The 19,151-nt window shown below is 40.4% G+C and overlaps 1 protein-coding gene across 1 annotated transcript in view; it reads left to right on the top strand.

Moving 5' to 3' along the window:
• Nucleotides 1–19,151, top strand: part of FANCC (FA complementation group C) — a 260,779-nt gene that overhangs the window by 213,246 nt on the left and 28,382 nt on the right. Inside the window, exon 9 of the mRNA XM_027094153.1 lies at nucleotides 11,856–12,012. Coding sequence (XP_026949954.1) covers nucleotides 11,856–12,012 — 157 coding nt within the window. The remainder of the gene's footprint in view (nucleotides 1–11,855; nucleotides 12,013–19,151) is intronic.

Genomic DNA, 19,151 nt, shown 5'->3' on the forward strand with positions numbered 1-19,151 from the left:
TACATTGTTCATATTATTATTTTTGAGCAAACAATTATCTGTTACCTCAATTAAGAATAGGAAAAATAAAAGTTTTTATTTTGTCTTCAGTTATTTCTTCTTCAATGCTCTTCATGTAGTTCTGAGTTTCTGACCTCTATTATTTTCCTTCTTCCTAAAGAACTTCTTTCGACATTTCTTACAAAGCAGGTGTATTGGCAACAGATCCTCTCAATTTTCATTTGTCTGAGAAAGCCTTTATTTCTTCTCCACTTTTGAAGGATAATTTCACAGGGTACAGAATTCTACATGGTGGGTTTTTTCTCTCAACACTTTTGTATGTCATTTTACCCTCTGCTTGCTTGCATGGTTTCTGAGAAGTTGGATGTAATCTTATCTCTGTTCCTCTATAGGTAAGATATTTCTTCTCCTCTGGCTTCTTTCAGGGTTTTTCCTTATCTTTAATTTTTTTTTTGGTAGTTGAAAAATGATATGCCTAGGTGTAGGATTTTGGCATTAATCTTGCTTGTGTTCTCTGAGCTTCCTGGAATTGTGATTTGGTGTCTGACATTAATTTGGGAAAAGTCTCAGTCATTATCATTTCAAATATTTCTTCTGTACCTTTTTCTCTTTCTTCTTCTGTTAGACCCATTACACATATGCTGTATTTTGTAGCTGTACCACATCCCTTGGAAATTCTGTTCTGGTTTGTTTCAGTCTTTGTCATCTTTGCTTTTCGGATTGCAAGGTTTCCATTCATATATCCTCTAGGTCAGAGATTTCTTTTCCCACCAAGTCTACTAATAAGCTCATCAAAGGCATTCTTCATTTCTTTTACAGTATTTTTTTATCTCTCATATTTCTTTTTTGGTTCTTTCTTAGTATTTCCATCTCTCTGCTTACATTGCCCATCTGTTCTTGCATGCTGTCTACTTTATCCATCAGAGCCCTTAGCATGTTAATCATAGTTCTTTTTAATTTCCAGTCTGATAATTCCAACATCTCTGCCGTGTCTGGTTCTGATTCTTCCTCTGTCTCTTCAAATTGTGTTTCTTTCCCCTTTTGGTACGTCAAGTAATTTTTTTCTTAATAGCTGGACAAGATGTGTACTAAGTAAAAGGAACTGCTGTAAATAGGCTTTTTGTAATGTGGTGATGAGATGTGAGGGGAGAGGAAGTGTTCTATAGTCTTATGATTAGGTCTCAGTCTTTCAGTGAGTCTGTGCCTCTGCACTGGGAACTTCATAAGTTTTTCTCAGTTTTTTCTTCCTCTTAAGTGGGATAGTATGCCTAGAGCTGTCTGGAAGTGGTTATTTCCTTTCCGCCTGGTCAGTTAGGCTCTGATAATACTCCTGAGGTCAGGCCTTGTTAAGAAAAACAGAGAGCTCTGTTGTATTTAAAAGTGATTCCCTTTCCCCTCTTTCTGCCTAAAGCAGGGGTGACTTTTTCTCTGATATTTACTATGTGAACCTGGTGGGAACTCCTGGAGGTAAATCTCACAATATTGTGGGGGCCCCTCTAGGACTGAGTCTCCCTGGAGTTTTTAACTTTCCGAGTTGTTCACAGTGACCCTCCAGCCATTTGCTAATTCCAGTTCAGGTTTTCCTACCCAGCACTCGTGCCTGTGGTGGTTTCTACTTGTGGACCTCTGCTCCAGTCAGCTATGATTCCCTGTATTCGCTTTCCTGTTATCTCCAGTCTCGGGGACCAAGGTTTGCCCTGTGTCCTCCCTTCTCTTAAGGATGCAAGAAGAGTTGTTGATTTTTCAGTCTGTTCTGCTTTTTACTTTTGTTAGGACAAAGTGGTGACTTACAAGCTCCTGACATGCAGAATGGGAAACCAGAAGTCTCTATATAGCACATTTTTTAAAAACATTAACTACAGTACCATTATTATATCTTAAAATTGACACTGATTCATGATCATCACCACGTATTTAGGCAGAGAACAAATTCTCCTGTTTGGTTTTTTGGAATTAAGAGTCCAAAGTCCACACATTGCATTTGGTTGATGGGTTCACAAATCTCTTTCAATCTATAGGTTCCTTTTGTTTTGCAAATTATTTCTTGAAGTAATTTTGTTGCTTTTCCCCACTTTCAGGTTACAGAGCATCCTACCACCTTGAGTGTGATAAAGGATGCATTCGCCCCGTCAACCCTCCACTGACTTAAGATGCTCCCTTAGTCATATACAGCCATCTCTCAGTATCCATGGGGGATTGGTTTCAGGACGCCCATGGATACCAAAATCCACAGATGCTCAAGTCCCTTATGTAAAATGGCAGGGTACAGTTGGTAGTACAGTTAGCCCTCCTTACCCGTGGATTGAGTTGTACTTAATTTCTGTATGCATTTAGGCCTGTTTTATTATTTTCTGTTCTGTTTCTTTGGCCTATCATACATTTACACATCAGTACCACTTTGTTTTAATAACAGAGTCTTTCTAATATAAAGTAAGACTATTTCCCACTCATTTCTCTTCTTTTTCTGGGTTTTTCTGGCAATTCTTGATTGTCTTATCTTTTGAGTAAACTTTGAAACCATTTTGTCTAGCTCCAGGAAAGTCAGCTCATGTTATCTGGAGGGAGGCTCATGTTACATATGTAGATTAACCGAGGAAGAATGGACAACTTTATGATGTTAAGGGTTTCTATCCACCTATTCAAGAACACTTACGTCTTTCCATTTTGTTCAGGTTTACTTTCATGATCTTAAGGAGTCTTTTACATATTTTTCACATATAGGTTTTAGACATTTCTTATTCCTAATGGTTTCATTTATTTATTTATGCTGTAGTAAATGGATCTTCTTCCCATTTTCAAATTGATTTATTACATTTGGAAAGTGAACAACCTCAAAGCTGCCATCATTCTTTCAGAAGAAGTAGTTACCAATAGAGTATTTGTTGTTTTTTACATATAATTCCTAAAAATTATAATGTATATTTTAATTTCATTTTTTATGAAAGTTATAACTCAGGAATTTGTTATGGTAAGATTTAGAAAGAGATATAGAATGTTAAATTATTTGATGCTTCAAAAAAAGGTCAGAACATAATTTTCATGGTTAAGCATATGAAGTCTTTTTTTCTGTCTACTTTACACTTATGTCAAAATTTATCCAAGAGTCTGAACTTCCTGAGGAGTCTGATCAGTTATCTTTGTTATTTATGTAAGATATTGGATAATAATCAATCTGAAAGTCTATATAATGTGGTAAGTGTGCTCCACATGCATGTGTCCGTCACATCATTTACCTGAGTACACACTGCAGGTTCTAGTGGCTCACCCCAGCAAATTTCATTTTTTACCCTCCAAAGCAATTATTCATAGTATTTACTTTTAAGTAAAATGCTCTTTGCATTTCACCTTGGTAGCTCTATTTCTGATTTATTTAGTCATACATTTTATTGAAGAATATGATCTTAACAACTTGTATTTCCAGTCTTACTTTTTCAGCAAGAGTTGAATTAAAGGTAATGAGAAGGAGAATGCCCCTCGGCATCCTCTGTGAAACCCCACAAAGCTGCTTCAGAAATTACTGGCGAGAAGGAGGCCTGCTTAGAGAATAGCCACTCCTCCTCGACCAGCAGTGCTCAGATGGAAAGCTGAGGGTAGCGGCTCCACGAGTAGGCCTGAACTCCTTTGCTATTTATTTTACTTGTGATAGCATGTTCTCCCTCAGTAACTAATAAAATTTATTTGGTTTGGAAAATTATGTCTGCTAATCCACAGGGGACAGACTGTCGAGAAATGCTGGGTGGTCTTCAACTTGTCCAATTCTTATGGCTTCAGCTCAGCAAGTTCCCCAAGCAGTGGCGTAAGGGCTGGAGCCTTTCCATGGACACTTTCCCATAGACAGAGCATCCCAGCCACATGTTGACACGGGGAGGCTGATTCACATTACCACCTCCTCACTGGTACCCCCTTTCCCCCAGCCCCTTGAAGAGTTCCCCAAGTGTGCTGCGTGGTCATTTAGAAACCACGTACTTTCTTTGACCAAGGTGCCCTGCCCTGTGTTTAGCCTTCCAACTATTTGCTTACCACAATCACCAGTGGAATTTCATCTGGTTTACAATTGGTTGGGTGTCTTTGGCCTTGGCTTCCAAATATAGTCATGTATTTTCAGAAATGGGCAGCCTGTCTTCTTTTAAACAGCAGATGCTTGCTCCTCTCTGCAGTTTAGATAACCTAGAGGAACTTTATAATTTCTTGGCTCAAAAGTCAAACCAAACTCCTTACGTCTATCCCTGGGGTTGCCGTAATAGCCACCTGCAGGCTGCACATTGTGTAAAACCTTTCTGGGAGGGCTTATGCAATCCTTTCATAAGTCTGTGGAGTACAAGTAATTCTGCATGACATGGCCTCTAAGGTAAACATAAATCCATTGCTTCAAAAATATTGAGAAGTTTGATAACTAGTTGGAGAATTTTTTCTACATACTGGAATGAATGAGCCAATGAACAAATGAAAGAAAGAGTGGGTGTGTGACTGACCAAGCAACTGACCTCATGCAGTAACTGTGAGTGTCAAATAGGGTGACGATACACTTATAAATTGTAGACCGTGACACTTTTGAGAGTTAAAAGAGGTACCTATTATAATTATGGTGGGATAACAGACACAAGCCTGTCCCAGACACACTGGAACATATTTAAATGGGTCTAGTGCCTATAAAATATTTAGCAGGGTGCCTGGCACCCAAAATAAATACTCAATAACTGTTAGCTTGTTGCTGTTATTATTGTTGTTGACTTTAATAATAATTATATTATTTTTGATAATGTTTTATTAGGTTTTCTCAAGCTTATATCTTTTCCTCCTAATGAAATTATCACTGAACTAAGTCCAGACGTAGCTAAATTTCCATTGCTGAAAAAGCTAATACAGCCTCCAAAGATGCTAAATAAGAAAAAAATAAATTACAATAAAAGGCTAGCCTTCAACCAAGCTTCTAGTTTTATGTTTTTTCAGCTCCAATAAGAAAAAAATCAGGCTTTAAGGCTTTAAATCTGGCAATCCAGTGGTTAGGACTCGGCGCTTTCACTGCTGGGGCCCAGGTTCAATCCTGGTCAGGGAACTAAGATCCCAAAAAATGTGCAGCACGACCAGAAAAAAAAAAGAGAGAAAAATCAGTCTTTAAGTATTGTCAGTATAAGTGAATGTCTAAACGAAGAAAAGCTAGTGTAATACCAAGGACAAAAAGTTAGCAAAGCAGTAGTAGTAACTAATACTCCCATTTCTATCTATCCTGGCATCCTCTTTTTTTTCTTTTTTTTTTAATCTTACTAAGATATGATCACAAAATTAGTTATTGAAAAAGTTTACTTTTCAAGTAAAAACCTGCTGATACTGATTTGTAATAGATGTTCCATTATGTTTGCATTTGTACGTTTCCTTTGATTGGTGTTGCTGCTCTTTGCTTTAAGAAGTGACTTCTCTGCACATATAAGTGATAATGATGGCACAGTTTCCTCAAATTTGATATACTTCTTCGATCAAGTTTTCATGGAAATACACCTTTGAAATGTAATAGAGAATATTCTTTCCGGGTCCTTGGAATTAAGTAGTTCTCCAAAAATGTTGGTCCTGATTTCTGTGGGCTACTCCGGCAGCCCAGGCAGCCCTTGATCTCTTTCTGGTTTGGAAAGATGGAACACTGCCTGTGTTCCTCTTGAGTAAGGAAGCTCCTTTCTCTCCTCTACCTCTCAGACAGTGTTAGAACACATTCTCTACCGATGATCGCCGCCCTCCAGAACCTCTCTTTCAAAGTATTGAATTCCATATTTTGGTTTTGCTATAAAAAGCATTTGGAGCCAAAATTATTTAATAAGCATCTGGACCAATTTCTTAACCTGATTACATCTTTTTCAAGAGGATGGGGCACACAACTAGCTTACTAAATTGAGTATTTGGGGAAACAACGTACAGTTTTTTAAATGTCCAGGAGGCATCTGTCCAGAAGAGTCTAATAGCAGGAGATGTTGGACAGGGTAGAGTGTCCTGTCCAGGCCTCTCCTGCTCTGTGTCAGAAATTATGAAACTGCTATGATGCAGAAAACTTCCTGTGATATGTAGGAAGGAATTTTGGAGAGCCAAGTTTTTAATCTTAATCTATTTTTCTTGAATTTTGATCAGTATCCAGCCTAGATGGATGGAATAACTATAGACAGAGTAGGAAAAGGACAGCCTTAGAGTTTCTGTAACTAACACATATTGAATAGAATGAAAATTTTCAGTGTCCCTAAAAACGTTTTTCTTTTTTTACTTTATTGGCTCTTTAACATTTCCACAGAAATATATACACTTTATCAGGTCAGGTCAAACAGTGCAGAAGTATATACAGAAAATGTCAATTATCCCCTCCTTATCACACTGTAGTACTTCTGGTAACCATACCTTATACTCTTGTAAACATTAGAAATCTATGTGAAACAATTTTCTCTCTTTTTTTAATAAGCTTTTTTAAAAAAGCAAAAAGAAAAACAGCATTGCATCATACACATGACTCTGGAACCTGTTTTTTAACCAACATAGCTTGGGTATCCCTCAAGGGATATAGATCCAATTCATTATAAAATAGGAACATATTTCCTGATATGAATGGACCTTAATTTATTTAGCTATTTGCCAATGGATACATTCAAGTTGTTTCTAATTTTTTCTTTAAATATTGCTGCAATAAATACCTTCTAAGTAATGCCTTTATTTCTGCCAGGCAGATTCACAAAAGTATGGTTATGAAGACGAGGGATATGTGTATTTTACAGTTTATTAGGTGGTATCACATGACTTAACCAAAAGGGCAAAGCCATTCCCTGTCCCACTTCTGAGAACACCCATATCCTATACCTGCTTTAGCACTGGATGTTATCATTCATCTAAACATTTGCTGATGTGAGCATGAAAAAATGATACCTCCTGGATGTGTTAGTTTACCCTTCTATACTATTAATAAGGTTGAAAATCTGCATATTTTTATTGGCCATTTGCACTTCTTTTATAATTTGCCTTCTTTTTTCCTGGTTTTATTGAAATATAATTTATATATAATGTAAATTATATATAATTTACATTTACAGTCCAGCCAAATTCTGTTATGCAATATATTAAGATTATGTTGCTTTGGTAATTTCTTCATCCAAGATTAATTGTAGTTAAGTTTTTGATGTTTTAGAGAAAAATAGATTTTTTTTGGTTAATAGATGATTCAAATACTAAACATGAGCCCATAGATTTAATCATTTACAACAATTAGTAGAGTGTGCTATGAATCAAGGGTAATAAAAAGACAATTGTTAACATATACATTTTTCAAACTGTGTCTGAGAATAGAACAAAAATTTTATGTTCTTACTAACTTGAGTATAGAACTTACACAACTCTTATGTAAATTTGTAACTGAGCAATATCTTTTAATTCAGATATTTGCTGGAACTACCATTTTACACTAGCTTCCTTTTACATTTGTTCATATCTATCTACTGTTCATCATTCTTAACAGCTCCTGCCTCTGTGCACTGGGCATCACTCGGCCACCATGACCTCATGATAGAAACTACACTGCACATATTGCTGCTCAGAGGGCTTAGGAATGGGACTGCCTCTGAAGAACTCTCACTGAAGTGAGAAACTTTTCTAATGATGTACATATTTATTTCACATAGGTCCTCAAAAAAGATAAGGTGTGATAAGAGCAGGTGTTATTTGGGAAGGGAGGAGCCACTGTGCGGCCAAGTTCTTCCCCCTGCACCTCAGAGCTTCCCTGCCTCCCAGCGGCTTTCTGGCTCTGAGACAGAGGCTATAGACACCCTCTCCCTACTCCCAAGGGGTGTTCTTCTCTCTCAAGAAAGCTGGACAGAAATCCCTTCCCAGGCGTCTGTTAATGTGGCTAAAATTGGCTGATAGCCTGGACTATTGAAAAGACTTCCCTAGACACTGAAGGGAGTGAACACAGGGTCCAGGCATCTGGCTCACCCGGGAAAACTGTCTGCTTTCACCCCTGTACCAGGCCTCAGCTTCTGAGCAACATCCTCCACTCTCCTACCTGCAGAGTGGAGAGGCCTATGTGTGACTTGAGGCTGAGGACTGGCTCCAGCACCAGACCTCCTAGGTTCAAATCGTGGCTGTGAGTCCTCCGTCCCACTCCAACCTCAAAAAATAAGGATAATAATGGTACTTGTTTTGTAGGGTTGTTATGAGGATTAAAATACAAGTAAAATGCTTAGCATTGTTCCAGGTGAGACCTTAATAAATGGCAGCTACTGGCCCTTCAGCCTCTCCAGCTCCTCTTCATCCGGCCCATCAGCAGTCAGCCCAAAGCACCACCTTTCAGGAGCACACAAGGCCACCACCCTGTGTGGCTTCCTGTTGTCACTCACTCCTAGCACAGCCGTACCTCTGAAGACCAGTCTGCAATGCTGGCTGCACTTCCACTCTTCTCCTCATGGACTCTGCCTTCAGCTTCCATCACTCCATCCCCATCCAACACTTTTCTTGGGGAGGTCACAAAGGGCCTGCCCGACGCAGTGCTCGTGCTTCCCTCCACATGTCCTCAGCCTCTCCGCAGACTTGGTTACAGCTGGACTGGCCTTCTCTTCCTTGGTGACATGGTTCTCTGCTTCTGTCTCCTGAATGTCTGGCACTCCTCCTTCTGTCTGCAGCTCCCCCACCTCTTCCTTTACCTGTTGAAGCTCCTTGGGGCACAGACCTGGGCCCTCTCCCCACTCAGACCTCTGTCCCTCAGAGTTCTCCTCCATTCTCTTGCTGCTCCATGCCAGCTGACAGCTCCCTAATACAGATCTTCAGCCCAGATCTCTCCCCAGAACTTCCAACTTGGATATTCAAGGACCTACGTCATGCCTCTGTTGGATTGTGCCTCAGGCATTCTAAATTCACACACCCCAAACTAAGCTCTCAGTAAATCCTTCACAAATCTTCTCTTCCCTTCCTTCCATTGAGTAAATGGTATGTCCATCCATCTTGCAGCTCGAGAAACTTGCGACAGCCTTGATTCCTACCTCGTCTTCACCAACTCTCATCAAATTCATTGCCAGTATCTCTTGATATCACTGCTAAAATACACTATCTCTCCTTCTCCAGTGCCACCCAGGTCCAAGCTAACACCAGCTCCCCCTGGAAATTTGCACCCACCTTTTTCCTCAGCCCGTCCTTTTCCTTCATTGCCTTTATCACAGTTGATGTGTGTGTGTGTGTGTGTATGTATATATGTATGTATACCTCCCACTGGGCCCTAAACCGCTAAGGATACAGATTAGGTCTGTTTGTTCCCAGTTGTTTGGCCTGTACCCAGCACATTGAGTGCCACATGGGAAGTGCTTAGTCATCTTCCTTGAATGTGTGACTACCAGCTCCTTGCCATCGAGTATAACAGGGGTGGTGGCATGGGAATGGCAGCCCAAAGCACCGGTGCCACAATAGAGGACATCCATAGTGTGGCCCCAGAATGTGCCAGGTGATACGAGTTTGCGGCACCATGGCAGTTCTTCATTGCCAGGTATGGAGAGGGAAGGGGGTCCTGTAAGACTTCCCAGAAGAGCTGAAGCTCAGGGTGAGATGGGAGTTCTAAAGAGGGTCGGATGAGGGCCATGCCTCCCTTCCTTTCTCCTGCCCTTCTGCCTGCTCCTGTGACAGACCCTACAATTCTTCAGCCTCTTTCAGTCTTGCCCCAGAGTTAATCTAGGACAAGGTCTACAGGAGTTAGGCTATGGGAGAAGAACAAAAAGGAACTACTAGAAATTGCTACCCTGTGTCTTTGCCTATTCATTTCCTGCCCCTGTACCCATTCCCTGGGCTTCATGCCAGCTCCTGCAGAGAAATGGCCCAGAAGTGATGGTGAAGGGAAAGACCCTGAAGGGATTGTTGGGTAATGGGAAACCTTTGTGTCCCCAGCTTTCATTTTTCTTATTAAAAGCAGTAAACATCTTTAGCAGAACCTGGAAAAGCACTCTGCTCTCTGTGGTCCTGCAGGTGAAAGGGCAGGAGGCCTTGGAAAAGCAGGACTGAGAGAAGAAAGCCAAGTTTCCACCAGATTCACAGGGAGGGGCCCCTGCCGGTGGCTCAGAGTTAGACAGATGTCCCCCTAGAGCTCCCTCCCAGGAGAAGTAGAATCCCTGATTCACTGACCTGACATAGGAGGAATCTCCAAATACATTATCCTATAGAAATGTAACTATACAAAATGGTTAGGGTCTATAGTGTATCATGCTGTGGACCAACTGGATCAACCAGTCCAACCAGCTTTTATGAAATTATTACTAAAGAGAATTTTCAACAGATTTACAAATACAGTGATTAAACATTTACTATGTGCCAAGAACTGTCCTAAGCACTCACTGTACATGTGTTATTATTGCATTTGATCCTTCTGACAGCACTAGGAGGGAGGTAGGCCTGTTTTACAGATGAGTAAACTGAGGTTTAGAGGTTAAGTAACTTTCCCAAGGTCATATAGTGAGTAGGTGGTGGCTCTGGGACTCAAACCCAGGGCTGACTCCACATTTTAAACCATTAGGATGCACCTTCAAACATAACTGTTTCTTAAATTAGGGACTGCATTTACCTGGATATCTCAAGGCCTTTTTCCATCACATTTTTTGTCACTCTCTTTCTTCCTTCACTATATATTTATTTGTCCTTTTTGAAAGCATTTTTTTTTCTTGAGTTGAAGTGGAAGCATATTTGCAAAGGGATACTTGGTACATATTCGTTGATACTATAAATATTAACTGCTACTATGACCACAATGAAAAAAAGTCACAGATTGGATTTGTTATTGCATTTTGAACTCTTTTTTTTTTTTTAAGAGTATAATTGCTTTACAATGTTATGTTAGTTTCTGCTGTACAGTGAAGTGAGTCAGCTATATGTATAGCTATATCCCTTCCCTCTTGGACCTCCCTCCCATCCCCCCAATCCCACCCATCTAGGTCGTCACAGAGCACCGAGCTGAATTCCCTGTGCTATACTGCAGGTTCCCCCTAGCTATCCATTTTACACATGGCAGTGTATCTATGTCAAACCCGATCTCCCAATTCGACCCACCCTCTCCTTCCCCCACTGTGTCCACCCGTCCGTTCTCTACATCTGTATCTCTATTCCTGCCCTACAAATAGGTTCACCTGTATCATTTTTCTAGATTCCACATATATGCGTTAATATACGATATTTGTTTTTCTCTTTATGGCTTACTTCACTCTGTATGACAGACTGACTCTAGGTCCATCCACATCTCTACAAATGACCCACTTTCCTTTTTATGGCTGAGTAATATTCCATTGTATATATGTACCACATCTTCTTTATCCATTCCTCTGTTGATGGACATTTAGGGTGCTTCCATGTCCTGGCTATTGTAAATAGTGCTGCGATGAACATTGGGGTGCATATGTCACTTTGAATTATGGTTTTCTCTGGGTATATGCCCAGTAGTGGGATTGCTGGGTCGTATGGTAGTTCTATTTTTAGTTTTTTAAGGAACCTCCATACTCTTCTCCATAGTGGCTGTATCAATTTACATTCCCACCAACAGTGCATGAGGGTTCCCTTTTCTCCACACCCTCTGCAGCACTTATTGTTTGTAGATTTTTTGATGATGGCCATTCTGACCCGTGTGAGGTGATACCTCATTGGAGTTTTGATTTGCATCTCTCTAATGATTAGTGATGTTGAGCATCTTTTCATGTGCCTCTTGGCCATCTGTATGTTAGATCTTCAGCCCATTTTTTAATTGGGTTGTTTGGTTTTTTGATGTTGAGCTCCATGAGCTGTTTGTATATTTTGGAGATTAATCCTTTGTCAGTTGCTTCTTTTTTCAGTGACTCATTTATATTAAAGTTTTGTTTATTTCTTACTGAAAGGAAGAAGATTTCTCTCCCCGCGTCAGCTATACTCTGCCTCTGGCTTCGGCACCTTCCCAGCCTTGAAAATACAATGCTGCATCTTTTTGAAAAGCTTATCTCCAGTGAGAGAAATTTTCTGAGGAGGATCGAATGTTTTATGAAAGACTCATTGCTGGTATGTGCCGGGTTTTGATGAGGAGAAAAATCCTTAAAGACGATGCTGGGTATCATTTCTTTTAGTCAGCACAAGCGGAAAAAAATGTAAACTAAAGAGCGATTGGCACCTTTTAAAATAATTATCTATCTACATTTTATTTTTGAAATGCCTAATGTAGCGGGCTTTTCTGCATACTTAGAGCATGTGTTAAAAATAAGGTGAGGGAATTCCTTGGTGATCCAGTGGTTAGGACTTGGTGCTTTCACAGCTGTGGCCCCAGGTTCAATCCCTGGTCGGGGGACTAAGATCCCACCAGCCCGCAAGCTGAGTGGCACGGGCAAAAAAAAAAGGCAAGCTTCGAGATTTACTTGATCATTGCACCTTATATTGCATATTCACAAGAATTGACCTGACATTTGGACAACAAATTTTTTAAAACAGTATTTCTCATTTCCACATGAAAAGTTAAGTTTTAAAAAGTGAGGATCTTATGAACAATAGGAGGAATCAATTAACAAAGAAAAGCATTCAAAAAATAAACTTTTAACCCTTCACTAGAGGAAAAATAAAATACTTAAAAGATACAAAACAAAACCCCAGAAAAGTGGTTAAAACAACAAAAACAACTGAGAATTATGTCAGTTTTCTTTTGGTGTCAGCCTGCCAGCCTTGACCCCTCCCTCCATTCAGGGGCTGCCCAGTCTCCCCTCTACTCAGCACTTCTCAGGCCTGGGAAGTCGGGGGCTCAGTGGGCCAAATGGGCCCCATTGCCTAATCCAGTGTCAGGGGCCCAAGCCCTCCGGCAGCCCTGGGAACTGACCAATGCGGATGCTTTCCCTCTGTGGGAGGCAGCTCTGGAATTTATGTGCATTTTTGTAAGAACAGGAATAAAGACCAACGCACTCTGAAAAAAACAATTAAAAAACTACAGGAGGTGTCATGCTTCTGGGGCCTCTTACAGGAACTTCAGTAGGCTCTAACATGTTTTCTCATTAGCTTTTGTAACCTAGGGGAGATATGGGGCAGAGATTTGCTTCCTTTTGTACAGATGGAGAAACTTAGCTCAAGGGAGATGGTGAACCGTCAGATCTTATGTTGGTGTTCAGGAAACTGGGCGGAGGAGAGTGCGCACCTCCCTGCTGAGCTGAGGCGTGTGTTGGGCGGGGGTGAGTCTCTGCCTAGAGTGCGCTGAGGTTGGCTGAGTTTGCACAGCCCCCCCTCCGACACTTTCTATTTGTTTAATTCACTTAGAACTTGCTGGTTTTTTTCTTTCTCTTTTAAATTGGAGGCTGTGTAAGAGAATCATAATTGAATCTGCTGCCTTCTTACAATATCCCAGTTCTCTTTTTAGGTCCTGATCAGTCCCTACCAGCTCACGTGTGTGACCATGGCCGTGCTTGCCTTCTCCCTGTTTCCTGGGCTCCCCTTTGCCTTCCCATTCTGGGGCCTCCCAGGTGACCATGGGTAGTGTTGTAGTCTCCAGCAGTCATGATGCTTTCATCTGCAAGTTAGCTGGCACAAATTGAACCCAACTGATTTAGAAGTTTATAGTGTCTGATAGAAAAAAAGAAAAGAAGATAGGTATAAAGACTGAGAGAGCCCAAAGAGAGTTACTTTTAGGAAAATTCTCCTTGACCTCATCATTCACAAGAGTTGCATATTATGGTGAAAAATAAGAAGGCACTTTATATAAAAATAATTATAATAAAATTCAGTATAAACAAAGGCTTTTAGAAGCCCCTGGCAACCTATTCGAAACATTACCTTTATTATCAGGTAAATCTATTTCTAACTTAAATATACATGCTATAATTTAATTTGCTCTGGTCCTTTTTCAGTGGCAAAATATAGTAACTGAGCTATTTTCTTGCTTTCAAGGTTCTCATTAAATTTCCTTTAAGTCTTCTCCCTATAGAAAAATTCCAGTTTCATCGACTTCTCTAAGTTGGTTTGATTCAGCAACCTTGTGATTCCTCTCTGAGCCTCTCTGCGTCCTTTTCCCTGTGGCCCTAGGGCCTGAGCAGCACTTCAGTAAACACAGGATACTGTGTATGAGAGAGAGAGCAGGCGCTCCCATTAAACATCGCATTGTATAACCTTCCGTCTCCAATTTACAGTGTAAAATGATTTCCCCCAAACAGTTTTGAAGTCAGTTGATTTACCAAAAGCATTTATCAGGATCATGTGTGTAGACATTCAGAGCTTCCATTGTGGTTAAAGGGGGGATTCCAGAGGGTGTTATTTGGTTTAATTTATTGTGGCATTGGCAGGATGTAACCCCTCTGTGCCTTATGGTTCAAGGACGTAATTATAATACAGAGCTGCAAGTCCTTGATTGGCGTGGGCTGCTCTCCTCAGGCATACTGGGCCAAAAAACCCGGCAGGCTGGAATAAGCCTGTGACATGACTGAGTGATTGGAAGGGTAACCTGAAGAACCTGCTTCCTAATTGCATCATCTGATTCATTTATCATAGCACAATATCTTGGTGCAGTGACAGGACCGTGCATAAGTATCAGAGGTCTTGAAGACTCAGCTAGCACAGGACTGCGGTACTTTTCCTCCAGAAGAAACTCGATGCCTATTACATTAGAGCTGGATTCTGAGAGTAATTAAAGTGTGATGGTCTACATAACTTGTATTTTATATGGAGCACTGTTAATTATGTTTCCATCTCTTGGGACTATCCAGAATTAGCCCTAGAAATTCTATAGTTACCAAGATGTTGCAAAAACAAAAGATAAAAGTGTAGTACAGGTTGTACAAAGTGAAATAATCTCCCCAAATGTTCTTTGGCCTCTCAAGGATGCAAGGCTTGGTATTTTCCATTAAGACTATGAATAATAAGCCACTAACCTAATAATCACCTGAATTCTAAGTGCATGTATATGTTTTTGACTTCTAAAATAAAATAAAAGTAAGTTTTCAAAACCTGTTTACTTTTGAGACTCACCCTTTGGCTCTCGTGGGCTGGACCTCCCCCAAGTACATGCCCACCTGCCACATTTGGTGCTCCTAAATAAACCAAGGTATTAACTCAGTTTGTCATCTACTGAGCAGACTGACACTTTTCAAAAGCAGATGGTCTTGTGTGTCCCTTGACAGAACAGGCAATGGAAGACCTAATCCATAGCTTCAGACCTGACCTTAAAAACTGATGTCACCAAAAGCAGTGAAAGCCACTTGCTAATTATTCAGCTTTCTTGGCACTGTTTGGTTTCCCAAGGCTGGCCCCAAATCAGAAGGATGTTATGTTTCGCAGTTACAATTCTGTTTGTGGAGCCCAGAAAGCTATTGTTTATATTCCACATTTGAATGAAAAGTGCTGGCTGGGTGGCACTGTGCTTGGCTGCCCTGCTGCATGCCAGGGCCGGGATATACCCTGGTTCCCATGCCCTCCCATTTGATCCTTCTCTGGCTGGCCCCTCCAGCGGGATCTAGAGATTTGCCCACGAAAGAGTGCGGGGGGGGGGGGGGGGGGGGTTGGTTTTGTTTATTCAGATTTTAAATCAGGAAACACTCCTGGTATTCTCTTCATAGTGCCCTTAAAATTAGTTCTTTATCTTGTCAACTATACCTCAATAAAGATAGGGTGAAAAAGTAGTTCTTGATCTAATAAGAGCTTAAGAATAATAAACATGCAGATACCTCAGTGTCCTGCTTGACCTCCCTCATATGAGATAAGATGCATTCTTGTTTTCATTCTCCAGATAGCAATCATAGCCACTTCCAAAAGAAAAGGAAACTTCTTTTACACAAAATTCCAAACACAGCTCCTCTTTAATAAAAAATTATACTGAAGAATTAACTCCACATCCTGGATGATGTCAGTTTTCTCTGTTTGAATAACTTCTTACTAATGTTCTAGGGTTTTCTTTTCCTGCTTTCTCATTAGCAGTCTTTTAAGCATTTCGTTTTTGAGCTCTTTAATGTGATGCATGTAATTTAACGAAAGCTGAGGTAGATAATTTAGCAGTGATCGAATAGAAAAGTGTGGAGGTGGTTTCTGCTTGTAGCTAAGAGGTAAAAAAAAAAAAAAAAAAACTCAGTAATTGCACTTTCCAGCATCGACCTCATGGGGGCACCAGATCACCCAGCATTGTCTGTAAAGAAAGAGGCCTAGATCTCATGTTCTGTTTTCACTGCTGGGGATGCAGGACTTGGCAGCCAGTCAGGGATGAAGGGAGAGAAACAAAAAAAAAAGAAAAACCAAAAAGAGAAAACAAAACAGGGCAGTAGTTGACCTGGGAGGTCACTGCCACTCAGAGGCTGCGCCAGGAAGCAGCAGGGGACTGAAGAGCTATCTTCCCCGCTCAGGCTACACAAACCAACAGGATAGAGGCCACTGGGCGAGGCTAGAAGAGGAACTTCAGATTTGGGGGATTTTGCTCTGCTTCCAGAGCTGGCATCCCTGTGTCTTAACCCTCTCAGAGAGCACGGGTAAATTTAAAATACAAAAGTACATTTGGTACTTGTTAATTTTTTTTTTAAGCCCAGAAATGACAGATTTATCACTAATTAAACAATAATTGCATTATGGAGTACTGAAAAAAAATTGCTTGTAGTATAAACAACATCTGGTAAAGATTAAAAAGAAAGAATCATTTTTCCAAGCTCAAATTTGTTGAAAGAAATGTGAATGTTTTGAAACAAAACAGATCTTAAAATGCAAAAGGGATATTTACCGTCCTAAGTTTGGTATTTGAAAGAAATGAAGAAAATGGCATAACAAAAGAAAATACATGTTTATAAAGGTCCCTTATTTTACATGACAGAGGTGAAGTTTTTCATATAAGTAGATTTTTTTTTAAACCAAATTGTTTTTGAACTCAGTAAAGGAGTTTTTTGAAATGAAACTTATGAAAAATCTTTTTTTTAAAGAAGAGTGTTACTTCTTGATGAATAGTCACCTTTTAACTTATATATTAAGACAAGGGCTCCTGCCTGTCAAGGGTTTGGAAGAGTCAGCTACACAGTGGGACGTGATTGCCGGCTGTCGGGTAAACTGGAGGAAAAGCGTCTCATCAGCAATTAATTAAAAAAAAAAGAAACTCTGCTCCGGAGTGAACTATATAAAACTACATAAAAATAGATTATGAAAGAGAAGCTATCCCAGGCTTACTGAACTTCAGTTTATCTCTCACCTGAAATTTCTCTCTTTATTTTTTTAGGAAAAATATCTATGAAGGGTGATAAATATAGACGGCTTGAGAATTTTTTTTTTCTGTGTCTTCACTGCCTTTTTGTTTTTTATGAGAGGCATTCACTTTTCTCTGTGAATTACCTCAAATCATAGTATAATTTCCCTTTCTGGTTTGTATTCTTTTTCTCCCCTCTACCCATACTCTTTCTTTCTCGCACACACAAAGAATCAAAAAATGATAGAAAAAAGGAAAGATTTCTTCCTGAGAATTCTGTTCTTCCGTTTTCTTGGGCCTCTTTCAAGTGGCAGGTGGCTTGTAATAATCATTGATGAATCGGGATGAAAACAGGTTAGACACTAAGGACAGAGAGCAAGTATTGATGTTATTTGTACAGTTCACGGCACAGAATGACAAGCTGGCCTCTCCCTCACCTCTGCCTACAATGCAGGCCCAGAGAACGCAGCCGCCGCGCACTTCTCTATGTTGCTTAGTCTTCCCTTGTTTTTTCGAGGGATGGAAATGGGCTGTCCTTCTGGGCAGAGAGGAGATGAGCAATGCAGTTCTGGGTAGCTGTGGCAGAGGTAAAGGGATGAGCACCCCAGAACAATCTGGTCCATAAGAAAAGGAAACCAGAGTCTGGAGCTCACCGTCATCATCTTCCGTTCATCCTCTGACGTTGAGTGAAAGAACTGGGGGCAGCGTGAGGGGAGAGAAGAAGGGCATAACTCCTGTTGCTGATGGCCTCCTGGTAACATAGTTTCCCAAGACTTGAAATAATCTGTACACGGAAATCGTTAGACCATATGGAGAAGAGAAGAGCTTGAGAAGGAACAGATTTTGGTAGGATGGAGAAAAACAGACAAACAGATGGAACCCAAGAAAGGTTTTCTTTTCTGTCTTCATTTTAACAGGAAAGATAATTGCCTGGATTGTGGGGCTTCGGAGCTAGGGTGTGGAGCTCTGGGTTGCAGAGTGACCTGTTGTGTTAATGTAGGGTCCTGTTTTAAAAATAAAACAGGATACAGAGGGGTTAAATGTTTGCCTCTTCCCTCACATGGATGCTGTAAAGATTTAGGGGGGAAATTTATGGCTTCCAGAGGAGCATAAATTAAGACTTTAATTCTATTTAGAGGATTCCCTTGATAAGAAAAGCGGCTTACGTTTGCTTTTGTGATTTGATGTCACTGGGACACATGCCTGGCCTGTGAGCACTCCAGGCTTCATGAGGGGACTCAGTGACCTTGAAATTATGTGCTCGGGAAGTGTGAAGAGCGTCATGTTTAAAACCATCCGTAAAGGCTGCAGATGAGAAAGCTGTTCACAACTCTGGAGTGGCGAGGGAGACTGGTTTTTAAATCAAAATCTCTGCCATTGCTGTTTCAAGCCTGGTCACCTCCAGGAGGTTCCTCTGCCTCCTAACATCTTATCTGTTTTAAAAGCTAAAACAGGTTGTAGAAGCAGGTTGAGAGCAACCAAAGGTCTGAAATATTTGGACAGAAAGAAATCTAAGAGGAGAGGCCATTGGCGTGGAGAGAACAGGCAGATTCCACACAGTCTGTAGATATTTAAAACATTTGATTGAGCTGTTTTGCTAGAAAACACTGCATAAAAGAAGAGCATGTCCAAGCTCTTGTCCTCTTTCAACAAGCTAAATTAGAGCTTTCTTGCTTTCCCCCTTGCTTTTCAAGGTAGCCCTGTTCTACATGTTGGATCAGCCTTTTCTTTGCCATTTGGAAATCCCTGTAATCAGTATTGAATGATTTTCTACTAGCATCAACTTTATAGAGTGGTTCTGGAGTAGTTAAACCATTTAGAACAAAGGTTCTATTTTACCATTTTCAATTTTAGTCTTATTTTCTATCAATGCACTTTTTTTTAGGCACTGTGTGTCACATGACAGTGTTGTTTGGTCTTAAACACACATTGTCTATATATAAGACTTTGAAAAATTGTTCTGGCAAATTTGATGACTCACATTTCTTCAGGACATGCAGTTTGCTTTTCCCTTCTTTTT

This window comes from Aethalodelphis obliquidens, unplaced genomic scaffold (assembly GCF_003676395.1).
Source record: "Aethalodelphis obliquidens isolate GAN/ISIS:26980383/991018 unplaced genomic scaffold, ASM367639v1 scaffold88, whole genome shotgun sequence".
Taxonomy (NCBI): Eukaryota; Metazoa; Chordata; class Mammalia; order Artiodactyla; family Delphinidae; genus Aethalodelphis; species Aethalodelphis obliquidens.